General features: G+C 40.5%; 3 protein-coding genes across 6 annotated transcripts; 1 reads left to right on the top strand and 2 right to left on the bottom strand.

The window, feature by feature from the left end:
• Nucleotides 1-22: 22 nt before the first annotated feature.
• On the bottom strand, nt 23-4,121 carry acat2 (acetyl-CoA acetyltransferase 2). Its single transcript, XM_082504866.1, has 9 exons — nt 3,962-4,121; nt 3,015-3,149; nt 2,691-2,872; nt 2,204-2,321; nt 1,968-2,111; nt 1,769-1,891; nt 1,511-1,665; nt 1,315-1,425; nt 23-931 (listed from the first exon to the last, which is right to left on the bottom strand). The coding sequence occupies exons 1-9, from the start codon at nt 4,008-4,010 to the stop codon at nt 761-763; spliced, it is 1,188 nt and encodes a 395-aa protein (XP_082360992.1). The 5' UTR covers nt 4,011-4,121; the 3' UTR covers nt 23-760.
• Nucleotides 4,122-4,651: 530 nt separating this feature from the next.
• On the bottom strand, nt 4,652-11,115 carry wtap (WT1 associated protein). 4 transcript variants are annotated; one of them, XM_082504704.1, is made up of 8 exons: nt 10,907-11,115; nt 10,293-10,330; nt 10,110-10,165; nt 9,952-10,010; nt 9,671-9,798; nt 8,490-8,668; nt 6,012-6,166; nt 4,652-5,879 (listed from the first exon to the last, which is right to left on the bottom strand). In XM_082504704.1, the coding sequence occupies exons 2-8, from the start codon at nt 10,320-10,322 to the stop codon at nt 5,221-5,223; spliced, it is 1,266 nt and encodes a 421-aa protein (XP_082360830.1). In that variant the 5' UTR covers nt 10,323-10,330; nt 10,907-11,115; the 3' UTR covers nt 4,652-5,220. The 4 variants fall into 4 exon arrangements, with proteins under 4 accessions (XP_082360830.1, XP_082360832.1, XP_082360831.1 ...); XM_082504707.1 differs by lacking the exons at nt 4,652-5,879; nt 6,012-6,166 and having other exon boundaries at nt 6,589-8,668; nt 10,907-11,114; XM_082504706.1 differs by lacking the exons at nt 8,490-8,668; nt 9,671-9,798; nt 9,952-10,010; ... (1 more) ...; nt 10,293-10,330; nt 10,907-11,115 and adding an exon at nt 6,248-8,484.
• Nucleotides 11,116-12,189: 1,074 nt separating this feature from the next.
• sod2 (superoxide dismutase 2, mitochondrial) lies at nt 12,190-15,029 on the top strand. The gene is made up of 5 exons (XM_082504423.1): nt 12,190-12,331; nt 12,973-13,178; nt 13,384-13,500; nt 14,120-14,299; nt 14,434-15,029. The coding sequence occupies exons 1-5, from the start codon at nt 12,303-12,305 to the stop codon at nt 14,577-14,579; spliced, it is 678 nt and encodes a 225-aa protein (XP_082360549.1). The 5' UTR covers nt 12,190-12,302; the 3' UTR covers nt 14,580-15,029.
• Nucleotides 15,030-24,952: the final 9,923 nt, after the last annotated feature.

Genomic DNA, 24,952 nt, shown 5'->3' with positions numbered 1-24,952 from the left:
TTCATAATAACTTTCAAACACATTCAAGTTTATAAATCTTTAATTTCTCAGATTACAGGAAAAATATCTGCAGACATGCCCAAGTACAGGAAGCATGAGGTTTAAGAAGGCAAGCATACTTATGGCACTTTTCTGTTTGAAGGCTAATGCCTACGCAATTTGAGAAGGTCCCTTGAATTCCACATGGGAAGATACTGGAATGTTCAGGTTTTTAGAGCAAGCGTATTTAAAATCCTATAAGATTAGGAATAAATTACATTCTTCAGAGACAGTAACATGTTTGTCCATACTTGGTACTAAAAACTATCTTTTACAGAGTTAGTGTTAAACCTTATTTGCCTGTATAAGTAACTGATAGCAGCTGGTTTTTAAATGGAACAGTATTAGTTGTCTGCTTGACAACTATTGAATGTAATATGGGCTCTGTCATATTACCAGCATTGTTATATTTAAGCTGCTACTGGTATTACACATTAGCCATCAGTATATGCTAGAGTTACATATTTGTACTGACAAGACTTCTATCATTAATTCACAAAATTCAAAAGCTAAAACCTGAGGACAGTTGAGTTTAAAATGAAGATCATAGTGAAAATTACAGCACACACTCAGTTTTGCCTCAAGTGTTGTGATGTAAAGATGATAAGTAAACTTTCTATTGCGTATTAACCCTGTTGTGTAAACAATGATTTTCAGTAGCCATTAAAAAAAATAAGATGAGATCAAGTGCAATATATTAAACAGCACAGAGGTACATGTCTCAGACTCTTTCTACACACATGGCGATACCCATTCCTCCACCAATGCAGAGAGATGCGATTCCCTTACGGCCTCCGGTCCTCTGGAGAGCATGCAGCAAGGTCACCAGCACTCTGCAGCCAGACATGCCAATAGGATGGCCCAGAGAAATGGCACCACCGCTCACATTTACCTGAAGAGAAAGGGACAGGGATGATTAACATCACTTACTCTTTAAGGCTGATTCTAACCAGATGAAAGATGGTATACTGTAATTGCAGCTATTGCACAATTACAGTATACCATTAAAAACTTTAAAAAGTAAGTAAACTTACTTTTTAATGTTTTTTGTATAATTATGTGTTTGTATCTGTAGCGCAGCATACCGATCCCATGGATGATTAATATATCTTTTCTTGCCATGAGCTGAAACCACTGCAGAAACTTTTTTGAGGGATCACAGCACAGCAGGCTTGAGTCAAAATCAATTTCCAATTCATATGGTCTTTTCTTACAAAAAACATACAAAAAAACCCCCCAAAACATACAAAAAACAGTAATACTGTTAAGAATCACCTTTTCTTCATTCAGGCCAAGCTCTTTGACCACAGCAACTGACTGTGCAGCAAATGCTTCATTGATCTCAAATAAGTCGACCTGGTCCAGCTGCCAGCCTGCTTTCTCAACCTGGGAGGAAATGAAAGTTGTAAGTAGTAAAAGATATATAAATAAAATTCCTATTATCATATTTTAATCGCTGTAAAATTCTCACCGCTTTCCTAATGGCTGGTATTGGTCCCGTTCCCATGATAGAAGGGTCGAGACCAGCTTGAGCCCAGGATACAATTCTGGCCATTGGTTTTATGCCACGCCGCGCAGCCTCTGATTGGCTCATCAGGACAGTTGCTGCTGCTCCATCATTTATACCTATGAAGAGATAAAAGCAGGTTTCAAAATATCAGTGTAATTCTGCTCCAACCTGCTGGCAGATATCTCAGTGTAAGTGGTGGTTCACGAATAACCCTGGAACCTGAAGCATTTCCTGCGGTGACAGTGCCGCTGCTGTCCTTGACGAAGCAGGGTTTGAGTTTTGACATGCTGTCCATGTTGCTACCATGCCGAGGAAACTCATCAACCTTCACCTCCACTGGACCTGAAGGTCAGAGAAACATGTTTGCACTTTATGCATCATCATAACTATCGTATAGAACTGTGGATTAGAAACCTACCTTTTCTGGATGGCACCATGATGGGGACAATCTCCTGATCAAAGTACCTCGCCTTCTGTGCAGCTTCTGTTCTGCTCTGAGACTTGACAGCAAACCTGTCCTGTTCCTCCCGACTGACACCCCACTGCTTTGCAACATTCTCAGCTGATAAAAGAAGAATCAAACAAGAAGTAATGAGTGATACAATGCAGCATACAACCACCGGCTGCTGTGTGAAAACAGATCCACATCCTAACCCGTGATTCCCATGTGGTAGCAGTGGAAGATGTCCGTCAGGCCGTCTGCCACCATGGAATCCTGCAGGGAGGCATCGCCCATCTTCACTCCTGCTCTCATATGCACTGTATGAGGAGCCTGAGTATACAAAGAAGAAAACAAGCAGATTGTTTCTTATGCTGAGATTCTACCTGTTTACACAGGTTCACAGGTGAAATAGTGAATTGGTAAGCTTGACTGGCCACTTTGTTAGGTACACCTACTCAACTGCTTTTAGCACAAATAATCAACCTATAACATGGGAGTACATTCAGCTTCATTTTAGAAAAGTGCTTTGAGTAAAAAAGCGGTATATACCAGTCAAGTAGATATCACAAGTTCAAACTGAACAATTTGTCATACTGTACAAGTATACATACTGTCATACTTTCACAATAAACTTTAAAAATCTCTAAACAATCTGATCGGTTTCCATTTTCATATCTTTCTTCCTCATTCATTACCTACCCTGCTCATACTCTCCATGCCTCCTGCCACCACCACAGTGGACTCTCCAGTCAGGATGGACTGAGCTCCCAGGCACACAGCCTTTAGCCCAGAGCCACACACCATCTGGCAGCTCCAGGCCGGGACAGGGTAGGGGATACCTGCTCCAACACTGGCTTTACGTGTTGGATTCTGCCCATGACCTCAAAGAGAGAGAAGCAAAAATGTAATTATAGAAGGCTCATGACTGGCTGGAAGTATTGCCAAACATGTCAAATCTTTGATGTTCAGTAGATATTCCCAAATCTGCCTTCCTTTTATCTTAGTTTGTTCAACAGTTTCTACCTGCTGTTAGGACATGTCCCATGATAACCTCAGAAACCTCATCTGGTTTCACCCCAGCCCGCTTCAGGACATCCTTGATCACTGCTGAACACAGGTCATGTAGAGGCACCGTAGACAAAGCACCGTTCAAGGACCCTTCATAAAAATGGAAAGTTCGTTTTACGAAGAAGTAAAGAACTCCAAAATGTTTTTATTTACACGGTGAGTCATTCTGGTAACAGTTTTAGGCCAGTAAGGTATATTTAAGTCTATTCAAAATAGAATATAGGAATGTTTTCAGACAATCTGACAATTTCAGCCCCTGAAAAGTCCAGCCAGCTTTCCAAAAGTCAAAACATATTTAATTTAAACGCTTAAAACCAGATCAAGACAATGCAGATGAAAAAACTACCAGTTATTAATTCCAATTCAATTCTATATCAAAGTTAGAGTTGCAAAATCAAGACTTTTTATTTAGTTTATATCTGCAGAGAATAAAATAATACACATAGTAAAATTTGGTAAATGACTGAATTTAATGCCAAATTTAAAAATAATCACATCCTGGTAAGAAATCACGCCCATCTTGCTCCACACAGCGTGCACGTTGTAGGTAGCCAATGGTAGCAGTCTCGTGCTCCGTGGCACTATGACCAGTGAACCAATCAGTGACAGCAAAACACTAGACATAAGAGCGAGCCAATAGCAGGTCTGCATGACTTGGCGTGAACTGAAGGACACGATCCAATTAAGGAAATTAAAAAAAATGTCAAGCAAAAGCTGCTAGTGCTAATATAAATAGTACAGGATATACGCAGTATGCTATACACAAAACAAGCTAGCAACGAAAAACGTATTAACAACAGAAATCAGTACAGCTATCTGTCTGCATCAGTAAGCCGCATTACAGCAACGTTGGGCGAGCTCCGCTTAATGAAGATTTTTACTTATTGTGGTTTAGGCTTTACCAATCGGCGTCCGGGCGGCAGAAACGATGACGACACTGTCGGTGCTCATGTTGACAAGCAGGTGTTTGAAGCTGGAGTCCTCGCTCAGAGTGCTGGTTCCTGTCTGCACACTCGCTCTGCGCTGTTGAAAGTGCGTGGACGTCTGTTTTTCTACAAATGTAACTGAGAAGGGGGCGGGGAGCCACAGCGCCACCATATGGTTGGGAGGATAAATGTTTATTCATAAAATTTATCCACCTTGGATGTTTTGTGGAGTCTATTTAATATTTTATTTATATTTACAGTCCATTGGATTATTGCCATGTTAAGCTTGCACTTAAATTTATAAGCACTTTAACACCCCATGTTTTACCTTTTTCTACTTCTTAGCATGACCCAATTTTAACCAATTGATGCCTGACATTTACATTGTATAACAGAGTTTTTAATCTTATTTTCATAACGCACATAATGAGTTTTATTGGTTATTAAACATTTTTAAAAAGAGCTGCTTAAATTTTTTCAAGCTCAAAAACCTTTGTTTTGTGGTAATAAGACAAGTCATGGGAAAATGCTGCTTTGTCACAGGTTGTAAGATAAATTACACAAGTCCTTTTACATGTTTATGTCTCCTCTGACTCATCCGATTATAAGGCTACATGAAATAATGAGTTTCCACATTTAATTTAGTTAATAATAGGTTTCACACCATAGTATTAAAAATCTTTATTGGTATTTGGTCAGTACATGAAAAGGACTGAAGTCAGAATAATATGAACATCGCATATGAACTACTCACATTTCAACAGAAATTTTTTTTTTTAACCGAATGGGTCTTTTTTGCCAATGAAAAATTAAAATTGCACTAAAAAAAAAAAGAAAAAAAAAAGAAAGAAAACACAGGTCAACATCTAAAAATGACCTTGAATATAGCGAAGCTACTGTAATTCAGTGATTTTACTGACTTTTGACAATGACTTACACCAGATGCCTGATTTCAGTGTCAAGAGCTAAAAGAAGAACAGCCTAGACGTGCTCAAATAAACATCAGAATCAAACATCCACGCAATTTAAATCTAACATTAAACCATTCCTGTTATATCCCCGTGTAGCAACACAAATGTGACAGAGGCATCACGATGGGCAGGGAGAGAAGAGTGAAAACAAAACATCTTGGACAGCAGTGCTGTGTTAAAGACTATGCATTTGTTGCTATGTCTGTATACGGTATAAAAAAAAGAAAGAAAAACAAACAAACAGATAATACATGTCAAAGTACACTACAAAACTGCACCATCGCTTGTCCCGGTGTCCAGGCCGTTCTGAGCGTGCCGTGACCCAGCAGTCCTGCTGCCCTTGGTCACCAGGGCAGCCTTGTCCTCATGGGGGTCGGTGGTGGAGTCTGTGTCATTCGAGTGCTGAGTCAATGATGTCTCGCTGCCTGTCGGAGAGTCCACGCTCTCGTACCCCGCACTCAGCTGGCTACCGAAACCCACAGGTCCTCCAACTCTGCCAGCAGCAGTCTGACTCCCTGTCACTTCCTCTGAGTGGTTGGAGAGTTTGGTCTCAGCTTCGCCAGGGCTTGAAACCATGGGGGACATGGGAAAGTCTTCCTCTGTGCTGCTGACCTCTCGGTACAGGCTGGGTGTAGTGGTCTCGCTCCTCTGGGATGAGCTGCCATTGCTTGGACCATTGAAGACCCTTCCGTAGTCTTTGCCCATTGTTTCAGAGGGTGCGCCGGCCTGCCCGGGCTGAGCGGATTGTTCCGCACATGAGCTGGAGGCAGTGGGTGAAGTCCTACTGGGTCCTGCTCCAGCTGAGGACCCCTGAGACTGGGAGAGCTGCTGACGGGTCTCTTTCAGCTGCTGCTGCAGGACGAGGATGGTGCTCTGCATGCCTTCCACCTCCTCATCTAGCTGGATGATAAAGTCATTCAACTCTGGGATCGACAATTCAGGAACAGACAAAGAACAAAGTCAGAAATGAACACAAATGTCACAGGATTAATGGCGCAAATATGAGATACGGTCACAGTTGGCCAGGCTGTAGGGTATAGATGCAATGTTCTCACCGTCTTGGCTGCTCTTAAGCTCCTCGCTGTACTTCTTCTGGAGGGCCAACTCAGCCTCTAATTGGGCAATGCGTCCCTGGGACAGCTGCCGACCCAGCTCCTGGTTTTCCTGAATCAGCATTCGACACTTGGCCATCAGTTTCTTCCCTGTTTGGCTGTAAGGGAAACAAGTCTCACATCACACGGTGAACCAGGAGACAAACAACAGGCAAAGAGGTCCCATTGATCTGACCCACTTTGCGATTTGCCAAGGGTCAAAAGAAACTCTTCAACCTGGTTGTCCGTAAATTGATCTAACCAAAACACAAATGTCATTAAATCTTTCAGACTTCAAAACAACATCAGGAACCCACTGACACAAATCTGTCCTGTACAAACACATATCAAAATCCATGGAAAAAACACTTTTTTCTGCAAGTGAAATTAAAAGTTGAATGATGTGTATTGAAAATGGTCCCCACTTTCCTGAAACTCAAAAACAGTGTTACACTTTAACTGTATGTTGAAGAAAGGTGGGCATTTTGGTATCGATTCGGTCACTAGCAAACTTTCAATTTTAAATAATCTTGCTACATCACTGGGTGTGAGGAACAAGCACAATGAAAAAAATGTAACATAGCAGTGTGATATTAGGGTGACCCAGGACATTTTAAATACCAACCTTTAGCTATGAGTAGCAAAAAGCAAATGTGCACTGCAAAACCAGGCACAGGTTTTCTGTAACCACTTGAAATACACAGAAAGTAAGTGCTTCAACAGTAAACTCAAATAGCTTCAGGTGCTGCTTTCTCAACATTACAAAAGGTCAAGAAACAGGGCAACAGTCCAGCACACCATTTTACATTAGTAGGTATTGTGGTTGTTCTTTTAAAAAGGTCTTAATCAAGAAGCCAAAGATAACTGACTTCATGTAATGCTTTAAACCATTTTTCCCACCATGCATTTGGTCTATAAATAAAGACGTTATATAGTCAGAAGACACTAAAATAGTAACATAATATTAAAGTAAGCAAAGTGATGATGGTAGCTTCAAAGTACCTCACAACCCTGATCAAGAACAAATGTTATTTATAATTATAATATATGATTATGTATTTACATCAGTATCATTTACTGGAACCCTCCTCCATTCTTACTCATAACCATTACTGCCTCTGCAGGAGGAAATGTGTTTTAAGATGTTCAGATTTCATCATTTAGTGTGAGAGCAGAGTAAAAATTGTTGTTGTTATTTGTTTTGTTTTTTTAAAGACAAAAAGTAAAACAGACCCCATGAGGGATTCACAGCGTGAACAGTGCTAAGAGCTGTGCTACACAGGTGAGAAAGGAAAATATAATCATCTATTTGTGTAAATGGCTGAGGGAAAGATTGTTTGGTCAATCACAAAAATACACAGAAATACAATCAATACAATCTCATAAACTCATAACAGGACTTCTTGAAGACATCTTTAGTCACAAATTGAAAACAGGACTTCGTGCACCTACAGCAGTGTGTTTGGTAGGAGAAATTAAGCAAAGCTTAATTCGGCATTAAATCCCATGTGAATATTTTTACACAAGTATTCAGGGAAGGCCAATCATGCTTCTTAGCTCACACACACTGCAGTAAGTGCTTGTTTCAGAGAAACAAAATCAAATTAAATACCAATAAAAATAAACAAGTCACAAAATAAAACAAGTAAATACACTCTACCGTGTGCAGGCCCATGCTCAAAGACACAGGCGAATGGACCCTCATGCCTGAACCATAGTCCTTGATGGACCGAGGATCTGGCTCCGCTCACAGTCTTAATGTCATTTCTAGTGGCTCTTCCCCCAAAGTCTTACTTTTAAATCCTAGAAACTTTCCTCATATTACTGGAATGTATCTAGACTGTCCAAACAGTCTCTGCATTTCTCAGCAGGTCTTTGTGTGGTCTATTCCACTGTTAATGTCTTTTTAACCCAAGTATGGGAATCGTCTTTAAAATGTTCAATTGCCGTTTTAGGCTAGGGATCCTCCCTGCCTGACTCAACTTCCATATTACCTCCACCATAACCCCCCTATTTAATAAGCGAACTGTCTGGTTTGAGCGGCGGGGGCAGGGAGGCCATATCCACGTCGGGAAGCGAGTGACCACCTCTTCAGGAACAGTCCGGACTCCTTCAGGCCCTTGGACGGTGAGGGGAACTCGAGGGGAGAGAGCTGAAACACAAGTGTCACCTGACCATACTGTCTTTTCTCTTTAGGTTATGTGATATGTAGCTGGCACAGTGCAAGAGTACAAAAACAGTTTGGGGTTTGTTTGGTTTTTTTGGGAGTGACTGGCTTTCTGTAAAGTCTGAATCTCGTGGTGAGTACAGCACTTTGTCAGCCTTCCCCCCCACCATTGTTCCTGCATGTCTGCAGTGAGAGTGAGGGTGGGGGGCGTGAGGAAGTCTTGACTTTTCTGTTTTGTTTTGTTTTTTGAGGGGGATTATTTTGATTGTCTTTACCTATCAGGTGTAAATTTCCAGGCACTCAGTTCATTTTGGGCCTGCTCCAGTTTGTCTTTAGTCTGTTCCAGTTCAGCCTTCATTTTGAGGAAAAACAAGTTGATGGACGGGTCCACCATGGACGACCGCAGTTGGGCCACGCTCGGCTGCTGGACTTGCTTGAGGTACTGGATCTGCGTCTGCAGGATACAACAAACACATGTCAGTGGCAGGAACAGATAAACAAGTGTTTTATCATGGTTCAAGAGAACATTCTTGAGTTTGGCTCCGATCTCCAGTAGCCGTGTTTTTCCCTCTTAAAAAATAAACAAAATGTATAAAATTGGAAATCGCAATCTTCTGATGGAAACTTTTGATGTGGACTCAAACAATTTAAGCATATTGCCTTCCATCTACAAAGTTTTCAAGACAAAATCTCTAAGTGAACAATTACTTCCAATTATTTGACAGCTGCCTTTCCAGGCCCGGGGAGATCAGACTGGTCCAAAAAAAACCCCCAAAAAAATAAAAAAAACTCACCTGCCAAAGTTGTGAAGACATCAACCATTTTTTGTTGGGGTTTTTTTTTGTGTGTGTCTCAAACACATTTAGCTTAAAATTCTGGCATTTCTGTTCAAAACTGTGTCCCCATGCTTTCCATTTCAATGTGACTGCAGGGTTTCCAAGTTTAAAGCCTGTGCGTTGAGCTCACCTCAGCTGCACTTTAAGAATGGCATGTGCTACCATAAAGCAGCTGTTTGATCCACTGAGCTGTCAATCTGGCAAGAGCAAAGGATGCCTTGGCTTGAAATAATTTACTTTTAGCCTCTTTTCCATGATCATGACAGTTTACTAAGGAACGCTCTCTGCTGGAGTGTTGCAAATTATTCAATTCATTGAAATTTAGTAAAAAAGTTAAATTATTTTGCACTTTGAAAACTTGTATTATCAAATTTAGAATATAGGATAATAATTACTCAGTTTTGACTTGTTTAATAGCAAACTGTAACATCATTACTTATTCACAAAGTTACCCATGTTCTTATCCGTGAAATCTTAATGAAAAAAAGCTCACTTAAACGTTATGTTAGAAGGGCTCAATATTCCTATAAGAAATAAGAACTCAAACTGTGGGACAAATAGAAACTGAATTCTATTCAGTCATGTCAAGCGTAATCAAAATGAGAGGAATAAATACATACTGTGCACTCTTGCATTTCCTGCTCCTTGGTGGCAAGTCGCATGACCAAGATGTTTTCCCTCCGCGCGGACTCCTGCTGCTGCTGCTTGAGCTTTTCCTCCGACTCCTTCAGCCCTGGAACGTCATTGGCTGAGACGATAAAAGCGGTGCAGAAATGCAAAACATATCAGATTAATTCCTTTCACTGACTGCCACAGACAGCAGCACCAGGCAAAAACATGGTGATTGTTGAGATGCTGACAAGGTTAAATCATAACCATGTCTTATAGCAGGTGTACTTACAACATAGCTCCGCATATTTTGCCTCCAAGACCTGGACATAGGCTTCATGCTGTTTCCACCTGTGATGGGCAGAGCATGTTTTAGCTGCTCATCCAAAACAAAAACACCAAATTCCCCCTACCACATTATTAATCACCAATAGCAGAGCTGTTACCTACCTTGCACACAACTCTTCTCTGGTCAGAGTCTTCATGTCCGATTCACTAAGGCGAACCTGTGTGAACGAAAACCCAAGCACTGGTTACATAAAGAAACCCATTAGAATATTTGGAGGGTGGTGGGCAGGGTCGTGACACATAACAAATTACAAGGGGTACATTAGAATAAGAAAAGAAACTCACTTTCTTGGGTAGAGGCTCCTCGTTGGTCATTGTGAACGCTGTAAGTAAAAAGGCGACAGGAGATCAGCAGTAATTACAGCTTGGGCTCGTGTGCTTGAAGGACTGCATCATGTTTTAACGCGATGGCTATCAACACGCAGTACAATGTACAGCAACTCTGCTAACTCGGTACAAAAGCGGTGCCTTTCAGCTAATAGATGACCCTGATGGCGTGTGAGGAACACATTAACTATCCCGCAAAACTAAATCAAAGTTAATATAATAGCAGTTTATAAGCGCAGCCGAGCCTTGTGTTAGCTCGTGTGACAAGCAGCAGCAGCAACGGACCGCGAGAAATGGAAAATATGCTAACCAAGGTTAACACCAGGCTGCTAATAAGGTTTAGCTGTTTCCGTTAGCAAACTAACTACACGTAACGAAACAGCAGTACCGAGCTTCACTATTTCCCTATGTCCAGCCTGGCAGCATACAAGTCTTGGCTCTATTTTCCGCTCCTTGTTATCACAAAATGGCGGTGAAGGAAATGACTCCCTCCCTAGCACTCCTTTTCCTGAAACTAGCGGGTTCTGGGTTGCAGATATCGGGCCTTCAGCCATCAAAAAAAAAGCACTTACCAGATCAGTTTCTTTCGATGTTTCTCGGTCCTCTTGGCGTCAGGGGTTCTTTATGAAACGAGAACCTGCGACTTGGTTAAAATTTATGGGGAAGTTATTTGTAGTCGTCTCGCTTCGGCGTGGTCAACAGCATCTTCCTCGCGGTCGACTAAACAGAATGGCTGTAGCTGGGCGCTGCGCCGCACTTGCCTTACTGCAGAGTTCTAGCACAGATGGAGGGAAAGAGCGAGAACTCTCACTCCGCAGCGATTTTAAGATCAAAAAATGTACCCCTCAAATAACAGTAAACAGTAGATATTTTTTATATGATTTTGATGAATTCATGCCCGCATTACTATTTTTATTGTATTATTTTTAGCCTTAGTTTGTATGAATGCATGTTTTTAAGTCATTAACTAATGTATTTATGTTAACAAATGTATTTAAATATATACACAGCACAAAGCTCTCCCTTTTGTACTATTGGTAGGAGTAGTTTGAAGAAATATTTTTAATTATTATGAGTCTTCATAAACCTAATTATTTGAATTAATTCATTAAATAAATCTAGAGTAGAGAAAGCCTTAGTGTACCTTGACATTAGTCTTTGGTGCATCATCGACTGTGAGTTGTACCGAAACTTGTTTAGGCTACTGAAGAAAGAAGTGGTTCTTTTTAGGATCTTGAAATGTAGACTTAATCAAAAATAACTCGAAATTGTGAGATAATAAGCCATATTTTCTTTTTTATTTCAGTTGCAGAAATAACTTCCTGTTGTTCCATGAAGTTGACACTTCTGGTGGATGCTAGAATTGTTCTCAGTTTAGTGTCCACCACAAGTGATTATGTGTTCCGAATTCAAACCTGAGGGTTTTCCCTTTTAAGCAAGCGTTGTTTGCTTCTTAGTGCGCCATTTGTCTTAATATAGACGATCTCCGCCATTGCCTCCACTGTTGCGGGGGAACGTTCACGTGACTCTCTGCTGTTATTTTTTTTATTTTTTTAATTATGCTTGTAGACAGTAATAAGAACTACTCCTTTAAATATATGCTTTGTTTTGCAATAAATAAACAGAGTGAACAGATTTACAATAAATTAAACGGATTAGAATAAAAAATATCTAAAGGGAGGAGTTGCAAAATAATACAGAAGGTAAGGAGCTTTTTTATTATTATTATTCCAGAGTATCGGGATGCGTTTTTAATACAGTCTCTCTCATCTGCCAAGTGTCTCTAATAATGTGTATCGTTGTCACATGTAGCCGTTGACTCTGTGTTTATCTAATTCCCGGACACCCCCACAGCATAGATGTAATGGTACGGTCGCCTCCTCTGTCAACTTGAAATTGCACATTTCAAGGGCAGTTGTAATCAGCGTGTGTATTCCTTCATTCTGTCTATTGAACAGCATTAGGAACATGCTTTGCAGAGCTGGACAAATACGTAGGTAAGATTGTTGTCACATTGTTGAGCATTTGGTGCGTGTACTGCGCTCAAAGTGCATACGGAATGGGGGCTCTTGACTTCTGCTAGCAGCAGTTGTTCTTGAACGTGACAGTTGCTTATTGAGAGCTAGCACTTAGCTAACCGAAATGCTAACTGGCAGCTCAGCTAGGTTAGCTTATGGCGCACTAAATACAGGTTTTTGTTTATTAAACGCGTAATCATGCTGTTATGAACTCGTGCATGAAGTTATGAACCGAATGTCTTAATATTGAGCCAGTATCATATGTTCAATGAACTAATATGTAGATGGCTGTGCTTCAAGAGCTGCGTAAATCTAGTATCAACAACAGTCATTTAGGTCAGTTGCTTAAGTAAGCTAAAACTAACTGAAAATCCTACCTCTGATACCCTGCAGGGAAGTAATTTGGTACGGCTTAGTTGCACAGCCTTGTCAATTGCTCCTTAGCAAATTACTAGTTGATTAGGAAACTAAAGTTTTAAAAGTAGTTCTGTTTGGTATATCTCAATTTCTGTTGGAATGTATCCCTAAATAACTGAATAACAGTTTTCTTGCTGATGTCATGACATTTTCATGATGTCATGCCTTATTTCATGCTGTATTTATTCATTATTTGTTTTCAGGTGTGCAGCCAGCCTCAGCCACACTATTAGCAAGGTAGCTGCATCGAGGCAGAAGCATACTCTCCCTGACCTGACATACGACTATGGTGCCCTGGAGCCCTACGTCAGTGCAGAGATCATGCAGCTGCACCACAGCAAGCACCATGCTACATATGTCAACAACCTAAATGTTACAGAAGAGAAGTATCAGGAGGCACTTGCAAAGGGTATGGGCAGAGTTGCATGATATTTCACTTCGCTTGAACTCGATTTGAAAATGAAGACTTTAAAAGTAGTTGTCTATATGAAGTTGTAATTAAGATTCTGATACATACATTAGTTTTTTTTTCCTTAAAGATTTTTCCCCAAAACATAAATGTGTAAGAGTTTGACAGAAGCTGTATGTTGTGTATTTTTGACTTACATTTTTAGGAGACGTGACAACACAGGTTGCTCTCCAGCCTGCTCTCAAGTTTAATGGAGGCGGCCACATTAACCACACCATCTTCTGGACAAATCTCTCTCCAAATGGTGGAGGCGAACCACAAGGTAAGACAGAGAAATTTACAAAAATTGAAACAGGGTTTTGTATTTTGTTTGTTTTTCTACTCGGGAGTGGATATTGAACTTAAAACCAACAGGAGACCACAAAATGTCTCTGTTAGATACATGAGTATTTATGTAACTGTTAACTAGCAGAGTTGCCTGAGCAACTTGGTAACTTGCTTGTCTGTCAAGGATTATAGTTTCCTTCCCCCTAGTGGTATGAAACTGTATATGACCAGACTAAAACTATTCATAGCCAGTTAACATATCATCTTGTCTGTCTTTAATCAGATCACTTCTCTGAGACATGACTCTTATTGAATGTGCAACTTCATTTTATGACGTGTTAAAGTTGATTAATATGGTTGCAGAGTTTGTTTGTTTTTTATTGTTGCATAATGACTGAAAATTGCACCATTTCCTAATTGGCTTAAAGCTCAGTTTTGTTAATATGGAAATTGAATAGTACTCATGGCCACTGGTCAAATTTCATGACAGTTGGGGGAATGGTTGCATCATCACTTGGATGATGCAACGTTTCTTTCACTGAAAACACTCCAGCCAAGACATTTGTGTTGTGCCATTTCACAGAAGCATACACATCTGTTTGACAACTTTGTAGGAGAGCTAATGGAGGCAATCAAACGGGACTTTGGCTCCTTTCAGAAGATGAAAGAGAAGATGTCTGCTGTTACGGTGGCTGTGCAGGGCTCAGGCTGGGGGTGGCTTGGCTTTGACAAGGACAGTGGAAGACTTCGCATTGCTGCCTGTGCTAACCAGGATCCTTTGCAGGGGACAACAGGTCAGTTGGACTTTCTGTGATTTGGTGCTATATAAATAAAACTAAATTGAATGAATGCGACTTGACCTTCTAACTGCAACATGGCCTATTTATATTAATTTTTTCCTTTTTTTTTTTTTTTTTTTGGCGCTTAGGTCTCATTCCCCTGCTTGGTATTGATGTATGGGAGCATGCTTACTACCTTCAATACAAGAATGTGCGACCTGACTATGTGAAAGCTATCTGGAGTGTAGTCAACTGGGAGAACGTGAGTGAGCGTCTTCAGATGGCCAGAAAGTAGAAGCTGATGCACAGCAACCACTAAGACTTGGATCAAAGGGTAGTTGCCTGCATTAAATCAGACTTATGACAGTTCAAATCTTCAGAAGGTAACTGGCATTTAAACTGTCTTTAAATTTTTTTTAATTTTTTTTAATTTTTTTTTGGTACATATATTGTACGTGGAAAAGCTGAAGCTAGCGGGCAAGTACTGTTTATCTCTGGTCTGTTCTCAACTGCCAGTAATTTTGAAAGCGCACAATAATGGACAACTTTAACATCAAAGCTGGCTTTTGCCATTCTCACATCTTATGAGTGGCATACTAGGTGTAAGATAACATGAGTGCATATTCTTATAGCTGTCTCAGTCAAGTTAAGCCACACTAAAATCGGACAATGTTATTGCAGTCCTTGTATTTGCTGTATGATAATAAAAAGCAGAAATTGTAATAAAACGGTTGTAAAAGCTTGATTCTTCTTTCTTTCCTTTTTTCATTACTTGTAAGATTCTAAAATTTCACTTTTTCCCCCTCTAAGCTATAAGAGAAGCTGGAGTTAAAAATGCAGTTTTAAACTTTATTTAGTTTAAATCCTCATGGCCCCATTATAGGGCAGTGTTGAATACTGGTCACTGAAGCTCATGTTTTCAAATGCATTTTAGCTCAATTGGTGTTAAAAGATGGATGTCAACATTGGGTTGTTGTTGTTGTCGTCGTCTAGCACTTTAGAGTTTCACCCAAGATGAGTTCAGTCCAATCAAGATTTAAATCCAGGCAGGAAATGTATAATAAGCACAAGAATGGGGAGGCATTAAGTACCTTGATTTCTTAACAAAGGTCCTATAAACCTCACGATTCTGTCAAGCTGAAAAACTTTAGGTTTTATGCCTACATCTGGTCATAGTGCTACTATTTACAATGTTGCCAGAAGAGGGCAGTGTTCCCTTAACATTTGTGCTTAGGCTCCTGCTGTGTATACAGGACTGTGCAAACTAATTTACAAAGAGCCAAATCTTTGTGTGTTTTGGTTCAATGAAACTGGACAAGATGACGACTACCTGAAATTCATGTGTGTAGGGGGCAAACAAAAACAAAGCCACCTGCTGTTGATGGAAATTTCATCAGAAATGATCTCAGTGGAAGGGTGGCTTTTCATGGGGAGAAAAGACTGAGGTAAACCAAATTACACAAGAATCAAGACCTGTACAACAGTAAGTGTCTACAGCCATCTGTAAAACACAGTGGAGACTCTATCATGGTTGGCGCTTCAATTCAGCCAATGATGTTGGAGATCTTATCAAGACTCACAGAATTATAAATGCAGAAAAGTGCCAACAGATTTTGATCCACCATACACTACTACCTGGAAGGCATCTGATTGGCAATGGCTTCATTGTTCAGGATGACAATGATCCCAAACGCACTACCAATAAAGTAAAAGCATAGCTGGATAGGAAAACACACAATGAATCACTATCAGTCATGCATTGGCCTCCCCAGAGCACAGACCTCAACATTATTGACACTAACAGAACAAAAGGCAGCCAGCATCCAAAGAAGAGCTTTTCCTTCAAAAGTCTGGAGAAGGAAAAAGAAATGACAAGAAAACATGGTGAAGAGAGTTCAGACCACTTTAAAGACTAAAGGTGAACACACCAAATATGAACTTTTAATAGAATTGAAACTCTGTTCTTGCTTTATATACAATAAAATCGCACTCATTTCCTATTTCACAAACAAAATTTAAAGAAAAATACTGTTATTATTATTATTACCCACTGGTGTAGCATGAGTTTAACGTACCGTTGCATGGACTATAACTTCAACAGCAGACTTACAGGGTTTTGTAACAGATTATGTACTAAAGCAAGGAGGATTTGGATTCGTCAGAGCAAAAAGTATAAGCACGCAAACAGGATTGGTCTCATTTGTGACGTTGACATTGCCAGCCTTTAAAAACAGAAGTCTCCAAATTTATGAGAGGATGACTCTAAATGTGGCCTACTTTTGCTCTGTAAAAGTTTGAGTATGCCAAAAAGTATTTCCCTCATCTACGAGTTGTAAAAAAAAGATGGAACTCACACAGGATAGTTTCTTTAGCTTCTGGAAGGGAAGAGAGGAAAATCTTGAGCAAACGTCTCAGTCGCTGAGTTTAACTCCTTTTTCAAAAACCACCTTTGTTCCTTACCCCTCTACCCTCTTCTCTTTGTACTGCTTTTTCCTAAAAAAGTGCATCCAAGACTCAAGTAATACGTAGACAAACATGCATATATATTTAGCTTTGTTGCCTATCCCCTTTTCTTCAGAAACGACATGAACTTTCACATTTTTATACACACGTTTCATAGGAAACACAAGTTCTGCTGTCGTTGTGGTTTCTCGCACACAGGCATGCAGCGAGACTCGCATGCGGCTGAGTCTCGCATCCTGATTTTTATTGTCAGGGCCTTTGGGGTGGAAATGCGTGCCCAACAAATACTTTGGTCTTTACTGATTAAAACTGTGGCCTCTACTTCCACACTCGCAGACTTTACATTTTCTTCCACAGTGCTGTTTAAGGTTGTCACAAATTTGAACCACAAATGTTGGGTGGGCAAGAAAGAAGAAAAACAAAGAAGCCTTCAAAAATAAGAACATAATATTCAGTCAGACTTTGCTCCTTTCTTCCCTTTTCAAGCCTTTTATTGTGTTTTCAAACACAAAGTGCTGACAGATGCATGCAAGGGAACGTCCAGAGTTCTTAAAGTGGGTCGTTTTTGTTCGCTGAGCTCTTTCAGTTTTTGCTCAGATCTTTAAAGGTCAGGGAAGGTGGAGTTGGAGCTAGATGACCTGACCTTGTGTCTTCTGTTTTGCTTCTCTGAAGGCCTCAGGGACTGTCTGCTTTCAGGGAAGAGTAGATAAAGACTAAACCTCTGTACTCTTGTAGCACATGTGCTCATTTCTTAACTCTTTTATTTTCATAACAAATGTTTATTTTGTACTTTAACTGAAAAATGATCTGTGTGCTTCTAAAACCTGATCTGCTCTTCATATGACATCTTCCTGAATAAATGTCAGCATCTTCAATCTCTTGTCTGCCTCCTAAATCATTTTTCAGCTTTGTCATCACATTTCTATGATCCGCCATCCTGTCCTCCAACCAGCAAAGCTGACCCGTGGTGTTTCTCTGTGTGAACTGCCCTACACAAGCTGTCATTGTCCCATTTGGACTGGAAAAGCGAGGTGTCAACACTAAGGAGGTAAAACTTTCCAGGATTCGTCGTCCGTTGTTCCTGGCAGAAAGGGCGACGGAGCTAAAATTCAGGGCACCCGTTTGGGTCTGAGCCTGAAACTGAGTGCTTTAGAGAGGGAGCTCTTCAGCAGGCACCGCGAGCCAGGAACCAGGCAGCAGGGTTTTGTGGGAAACTTTGTCCATGTCATTTTTGTTAAAAAAAAAAAAAAAAAGACCAGACACACAAACAGAACTTGAACATAGTAGAAAGGCACGCAATGTGCTTCTTCCTCTGGTAGCGCTTCGTGTGATCGTTGACATTTCTACAAGTGAAACACTGTGAAAAGTCTGTGCTGCAAAGAAAAGAAAGGAAAAGACTGTTTTAGCGAGAGGGTGTGACGGTGTCTGGTTAATTCTTTGCAGTTATGTAATAGTCACTCGCACCAGTGAGTCCAAAGGCTTGTGGACATCGTTTAGGCAGCAGAGTGTGATAAATCACTGCAGGCCTGGGGTCATTTGGGTTTATGTGGGACTGATCCAAGCTTGACAAATCCACACGAGCTCACTGACTTTTCATTTAAAAAATGAAAAGTTCACCACACTGCCAACTGTAGCTCATGAAAGGATGCTAACTGTAGACCTAAGATCCCTTCTCTCTATAAAGTGAACAATAGTTCGTGGATAACTTTTCATATTTGTGGATATATAACACCCGTAGTGTGTTCTTTTAATCTTAAAAGTGAGAAGTTTTGAACTCAGACATTTTCTTTGTATGTATTTTCCTTTTCCATATCCATCATTTTTTAAGCTGCTTCCTCTGTTTCTCTAGTATTCGTCTTGGCAATTAAGCTTGAATGAGATTCAATCATTTCTTTGGATTTAATCAAGAGAGCGGATAAGTTTTTCTGTCAAAAATTGGCTGTCTTCTCTTCTCCTTTACAGAGTCAGCACTCGGCAGATCCTTTTTGGCTGGGTACTCAGGATGTCAGAGGAAAGAAACTGAAAAGAAACAGAGAAACTGGAGGACACCCAAACACTGGAGTATTAAAATACAATAAGGTGCCTTCATCTGCAGCAGACTTGACTTCCTTATGGGATGGAGCTATTCCCGGTCTAAAATGACCATGCCCAAAATTATGTAGCTCCTGGTGGTCTTGTAGAAGAAAATCCGTAAACACATAAATATTGTTTCAATGTTTTAAAAGAGCAAACAAACAGTAACGTGATGGGCAACTTGTTTTTTCTTTCTCTTTCTTAAAAGATTAGCATTCATCACACTACATACAACCCTGTGAGCTTCGTGCTGAGTTTCTAAATATAAGTCAAACTGTGAGTAGAGTAAATACTCGTTAAGTGCTTCTTATAGACTATAAGCAGAAAATGGGTTTAGTTTTCTCTGAATGTATAAAATTGTCTGACAAAAATTACACTGCTTCTTACTCAGCACACTTTTTCTTAATGGGTCTTAGTCTTAGTTGATGGTTTCTACTTTTCTGCAGTACACTATATTTACTTTTAATGGTCACATTTAGAGTAAAATACAGAATATAGAATAAAGAATAAGGAAGAAATTTTTACCTTATGGTTTTCTCAATCAAGCACACCCCTTGTTCATGACATACATTTTGAAAACAAAACAAAACAAAAAAAATCGGGAAAAATTAAAGAAGAAATATTATGCTGATATTTTTCAATAATAATCCACAAACCAGTTGGTAACAGAACTACCTGCATGTTTTTTTATACAGTTTATGGTGCCACCCTACTAGGTTGTAACAACTTTGTCTGTGAAAGACAGTTGTGTTTAGACAGAACAGAGAAATTCTTGTGTCCTTCTATATTATCTCCAAGGATCAGCTGTACAACAGTGTACTGGCTTTAAAAACAGGGAAGGAATTTTTAGTACCAGGTCAACATCTTGATAGAAAGAAGTGTACACGATTAAAAGATTCAAAGTTCAATGTCACAGTGGGACAAAATTGCAAAATTTAATAAAGATCGAAATCATTTTATTGATTCTAAACAATTAATAATACTAAACACCCCTAATTTCTTTAGACTTTGCTAGGAAAATGGGAAATAAGAGCAAAGATTTATTAAATTGTGTGCAAACATACTTGAAATACAGTATATAACTTAAAAAAAAATAGAGTTTGTACAATTGCAATGAGCTTGAAAGTCAATATTTGGTCTGCCCACCTTTATTCTTCAACACAGTCTTAACTCTCCCAGGGAAGCTTCCTTGTATTTTCTTTAAATAGTCTTCAGGAAAAGTTCTCCAGGCTTCTTGAAGGACAGTCAAAGATTTTCTTTGCATGTTGGCCTCCTTTTGTTCTGTTTTCTGTGAAGATGATTCCACACTGCTTCAATAATGCTGCGGTCTGGACTCTGGGGAGGCCAATCCATGATTGATTGTGTTCCATTGTGCATTTTATTTTATCCAGGTATGCTTTTACTGCAAGATCCCCAACACCACTGGCTGAAATGCAGCCGCCAAATCATTGCGTTTTACAGATGACTACGGACACTTGCTGTTGTACCTGTGAAGATTGATGATGATTTGAGCCAAAAATGTAAAGTTTTGATTCACCACTCTATAAGACTTGTTGCCACTGAATTTCATTCCAGCTTTTGTGTAATTTGGGCTATTCTCCCTGTTTTCCTTCATTAAAAATGGTTTAGTGAGAGGCACACTTCCACTGAAACCATTTCGATGAGGAGAGATCATTAGAGGGAACTGAACATGATTTATTTACAGAATTCAATCAAGCTGTTTGGTGATTAGACTACAATGGCCCATCACAGCAGAATGGATCCCAGCGGTGATAGGAACTGGGGAAGGAACCCCCGGAGTCTAGACACTGGTGGTGGAGAAAAAGGTGGAGGCTTCCATGGAGCTTGAGTAACATGGGAGAGGCAAAGAGTTCAGTTGGACAAAAGTGTCTGCAAGGGAGAATGACAGATGAGATTTTGGGCAGATAGATGATTGGACTAGACCAGCTATGTCAGAAATGAGGTTGACAGCATAGGAGATTGGAAGTGATGTAAACGATCAATTAGCCACCAAACACCCGGGAAGCAGACAGACGTGTGAAGAAAGATCTTACAGACCTTCCATCTTAAACTTACGCATAAGCTTAATTTCTGCTTAATAAATGCACCTTAGAACACACATGCATCAACACTACAATGAGCGGGTGGAGGGAGGTTTGGAGTCTTCTCTCACCCCCATTCTCTGCGACCTGCTGGAGCGGGGGGGCTAGGAGGAGGAGTTGGCCGTCCGACTGCGGTCTGGAGTGTGGGGCCTCCCTGCTGCTGCGGAGTCGGGGCGGTCTGCCTCCCCCCACCGCAGGGAAAAGGGTAACACCACCTGGGTCTGGGTGCAGTTCCCCCTCCAGGGGCAAGGGTACCTAGACCCGGTTTGTAGAGTACACTTGGGGAGTGTGATCGTGTGTACAGCGTCTCTCTATGTCTGTCTCCACGTTGGTTGTGTGGAGTAAGTGCATATGAGAGCATGAGGGTGGGAATGGATGTTTGTATATGTGTGTTCCTGTATTTCTGTGTCTATATGTCAGGTTGGGTGTCAGGCGCCACCTCTCTGGGGACATCTCAGGCCCTCCAAGGTTTGGAGGCCTATCTCCCCCTACCACCACTTCCCCTGCCAGTGGCGGACTCCCTCAGACATCGGTGCGTTGGTGGTTCTTTGTGTCCGGGGATGGGCGTCCAGGTACACACCGGCTCACTCCTTGGCGGCCGCTTATCGGGGCCTGGAGCCTGGGGCTCGCTCGGGCCACTTCGGAGGTGGGGTGCCCCCGGCCTCTCGGCCTGGGGCTCGGTCACTCAGGCACGGCTGGCTGCCGGCGGAGCTCACGGGCGCGTCACTGCAACCCCCCCTGGCTTCTGCTCCGCGGCTGCTGAGTGAGCCCTCATCTGGGACTCTCCTCAGCTCTTTCTGGGACAGTGGCGCGGCTGCCCCTCTGTTAGTCTTCCTTGGTCTCTTGTGTTCTGGGGGCCTCTGGATGTCTGGAGTTTTGATCTCCTCCATACCTGCTTCATACCCTGGAGGACGGGGCTGTGGCCCCCCACACCCTCTAGCAGATCATTACATGAAGGAACCTTTTTTTTAAAAAAAACAAGCGCGTCCATGCTCACAGGTGTACACACGGGTGCTCACACCCACAAACTACACCCTTTTTGGCTCCTACCTCAAAGCACACTGTGTTCTGTTGATCTTATGTGCTGCACAATAATGTTTAATATTTAGTATTTACTGTCATATTCCCATATATCATTGTGATGTTGTTTATTCTATTACTCTTGTTCTCTTCTGCTTGTTTTCTTTTTTCTTTCTCAGCAGGTGATCCAGGTGATTGATATATGCTTTTTTTCCCCTTTTCCCCCCCTGCTCATTCTGTTGGTTTTTGTTTTTTGCCCTTCTCCCCCGTCCCTCTTCTCAGCCGTTTCTCTTTCCCTCTTTCTTTCTCCCCTTCTTTCCCCCAGTCAAGTCTGTCCCGTATTCAGTAAGTGAAAATAAAATAAACAATAAAAGGTGAATCAAATGGACCATTACGGCAAGGCTGGGATGGTCAATTTGGTAAAGTAAATCCGTTGGGCATCTTTCTTTGCCTTTAGACAACAATTCTGATGGCAAAAGAGCCAAACGGGACAGGCAAAAAAAAAAAAGAAAAAAAAAATTCTGCTGAGCTTCAACAAAAAGTAATAAGTGATAACTGAAAGGTCAGATGGACAAAAATAAGAAAACCAAAGCCTGAAAAATATAACACTTTTACACAACGTGCTATACTGACTGCAATATTGATAAAACCTCCTTTGCAGTAACAATGCTATGTAAAACTTTATTCAGATGCTTGTTATATGATTGATGACTTAATTATGACACTTAATCTCTGCTGTTGTCGTTATTACCTATGCTGTGCTGCAATGAGTTTAAAATCTATACACTACCAGTTTTGTACATTCACATACAAATGCAGGATTTTAAATGCAAATAATACTTTTAAGAAATGTCTGGCAAGCTCACATTAGTCTTGTCTATGTTAAAGGTTAATTGCATTACTTAATGAGATCTGTAATTTTTGTAGTAAAAAATTTTGTTATTTATCAGCTGATACCACAAGCTTTGATCCACTATCTATCAGCGACACTCTGATAAAATCAGAGGTTCACTTGAGGTGGAACACGGTATATTCTATTCTAGTACTCTGATATATGCTGTCCCTGTGCATTTTTTCCTCTTAACCCTTACCAATTCACCGTGGAAAGCTGGCTGTGTTAGCAGCAGCAGACATATATTTTCCTGGAGGTATCATAGCAGAGAATCTCTGCATAACACACACCATCTGGAAAGCAGGTCATTTGAAAAATACACATCCAGACAAATAAGAATGTAACGTAAGCTGTGGCTTATTGTAGCTAAGCACATGTCTCCTGACTGAAACCATAGCCATATAGACCTCTGCTTGTCACAGTCTGAGGGGCTTTATGCCATTTTGAGCTTTGAATTGTTAGTCCATAGGTTTGAGTTTGGGTTTCTGTATACATGTTACTGCTTTTCTGTTTGAAGATTTCATTTTTATGTTTCTTAAGTTGATTTTCGATTCTAATTTTAGTGCCTTATACCAGCCTTAGTATTAATGTAATATTTGAGTTCTGGTTCCTGTTTTCCTCGAGTTTTGGATGCCTTTTAAGTTGGCTTTATTGCCGGAGTGTTTTATTTTGAGCTCTTGGTCTTTAGCTTCACTTCCTGTTTTGGATTTTTCCAAGTGTTTTGTTCCCTCAGTGTTTCCCTGTTTCTCTCTCTATCATGTCTTTCTTTCCTGTCCCATTGTCTGTGTCTTCTTATTTAGTCAGTCTTGCCTCCATGCTTAATATGTGAATCTTTAGCTTGTTTCCTGTTTCAATTTGATTTGTTTTGGCTTTTACTTTCTGTCTGGCTGACTATTTTGATTACTTTCACCTGTGTCTCAGTTCCCCCTTTCCATTTCCCAAATCCTCAGTGTATACATAATCCTGTTCCTGGCATTCCCTGGTATTCCCTGTGCTCCTAGTTTGTGTATTTTTATGTATTTATTTGGTTTGTGTTAAGCTTTGGACTTTGTGTTTCAAGCTGAATAAAGGCTTAGTATTAGTTCATTTGATCCTGCTCTTGGGTTCTCTCCACACCACATTACAACACTGTCTTTTTGATACATGTGTGCTTCCAGTCAGCAACATTTCATTGAATGTGTTTTTAAACTGATGTTAATGTCACATGGCAGTTTATGAGGCAACATGTGAGCTCAGTGGGAATATTTTCTATGAACAATGGTCAGATTTCCATCCAGATGTGCTGAAACCTTTTAACCAAAGAAAATCTGATGACCCATTAAAGAAGATGTTTTATTTTGATGACAAATAGTAAATGGCACTGGTTGAATCAAATCTGCCCATTTTCTTAATTTATTTTAGGCTCATTGGGGACTAGAGATTATTCCAGCTGACTCTGGACAAGAGTCCAGTCTATCATATGACTAGTGGAGAGACACAGACAACCATGTAATTTAGGATATCGAGTTAGCATGCACCTCTTGAAGCTGGAGTACCTGGAGAATCCCCATGCAGGCACCCCGGAAAACTTAGAAGCTTGGAAACACATGCAGAACAAACAATGGAAAATCTTTGTGTTTTTATAGAAGTAGAAACTTCAGTATTTCATAATTTGTTTGCTTGCACTATTTTGGTATCTCTTTCTCCTGTTTTGGGGTTTTCGTGCACTAAGAATAATAAAAATAAACATTCCCAGTGATCAGTGGCCAGATGCACTGAAGTGAGGATTTAAATGTCTCGGAGCTGTTTTCAATTCTTCACACGCCTATTTTAAACTTGTGTTTGAAACCGTGAAGAAAGTGATGCCAAGTAGGTATTTTAAGGGTCCAAAAACCTAGTTACTGACAACATGTGAAGAGTTTTTAGGGTCAAACAACAGTTCCACTTAGCTAAGATCACCGACCACAACAGAAAATCACCCTAGAAAGCATTCGATTATCAGCTCATTACCTGTTCTAGAGTGTGATCCAGCAATCATAGCAAGTTATTTTAATCTGTGAAAGCAGTTCTAAGCTGACTTCATATGTCATACATAATGAGATCATGCTGGACAGAAGAGATGGTTGTCTGTATTTTTGC

Source organism: Aulonocara stuartgranti, assembly GCF_965226115.1.
Source record: "Aulonocara stuartgranti genome assembly, chromosome: 15".
Lineage (NCBI taxonomy): Eukaryota > Metazoa > Chordata > Actinopteri > Cichliformes > Cichlidae > Aulonocara > Aulonocara stuartgranti.
This window is presented reverse-complemented; position numbering and strand designations above follow the sequence as displayed.

Bases quoted from the DNA above. Each gene is read 5' to 3' on its own strand.
- wtap (XM_082504704.1), bottom strand. From the start codon at position 10,322: ATGACCAACGAGGAGCCTCTACCCAAGAAA. The intron at 10,011-10,109 runs GTAGGTAACAGC...TGCCCATCACAG, and splicing joins AGAGAAGAGTTGTGTGCAAG to GTGGAAACAGCATGAAGCCT. The intron at 5,880-6,011 runs GTGAGAACATTG...TGTCGATCCCAG, and splicing joins GCTTAAGAGCAGCCAAGACG to AGTTGAATGACTTTATCATC.
- sod2 (XM_082504423.1), top strand. From the start codon at position 12,303: ATGCTTTGCAGAGCTGGACAAATACGTAG. The intron at 13,179-13,383 runs GTATGGGCAGAG...TTACATTTTTAG, and splicing joins TCAGGAGGCACTTGCAAAGG to GAGACGTGACAACACAGGTT. The intron at 14,300-14,433 runs GTCAGTTGGACT...TTTGGCGCTTAG, and splicing joins TCCTTTGCAGGGGACAACAG to GTCTCATTCCCCTGCTTGGT.
- acat2 (XM_082504866.1), bottom strand. From the start codon at position 4,010: ATGAGCACCGACAGTGTCGTCATCGTTTCTGCCGCCCGGACGCCGATT. The intron at 3,150-3,961 runs GTAAAGCCTAAA...ATTTTTATGAAG, and splicing joins TGCCGCCCGGACGCCGATTG to GGTCCTTGAACGGTGCTTTG. The intron at 2,322-2,690 runs GTAGGTAATGAA...TTGTATACTCAG, and splicing joins GCATGGAGAGTATGAGCAGG to GCTCCTCATACAGTGCATAT.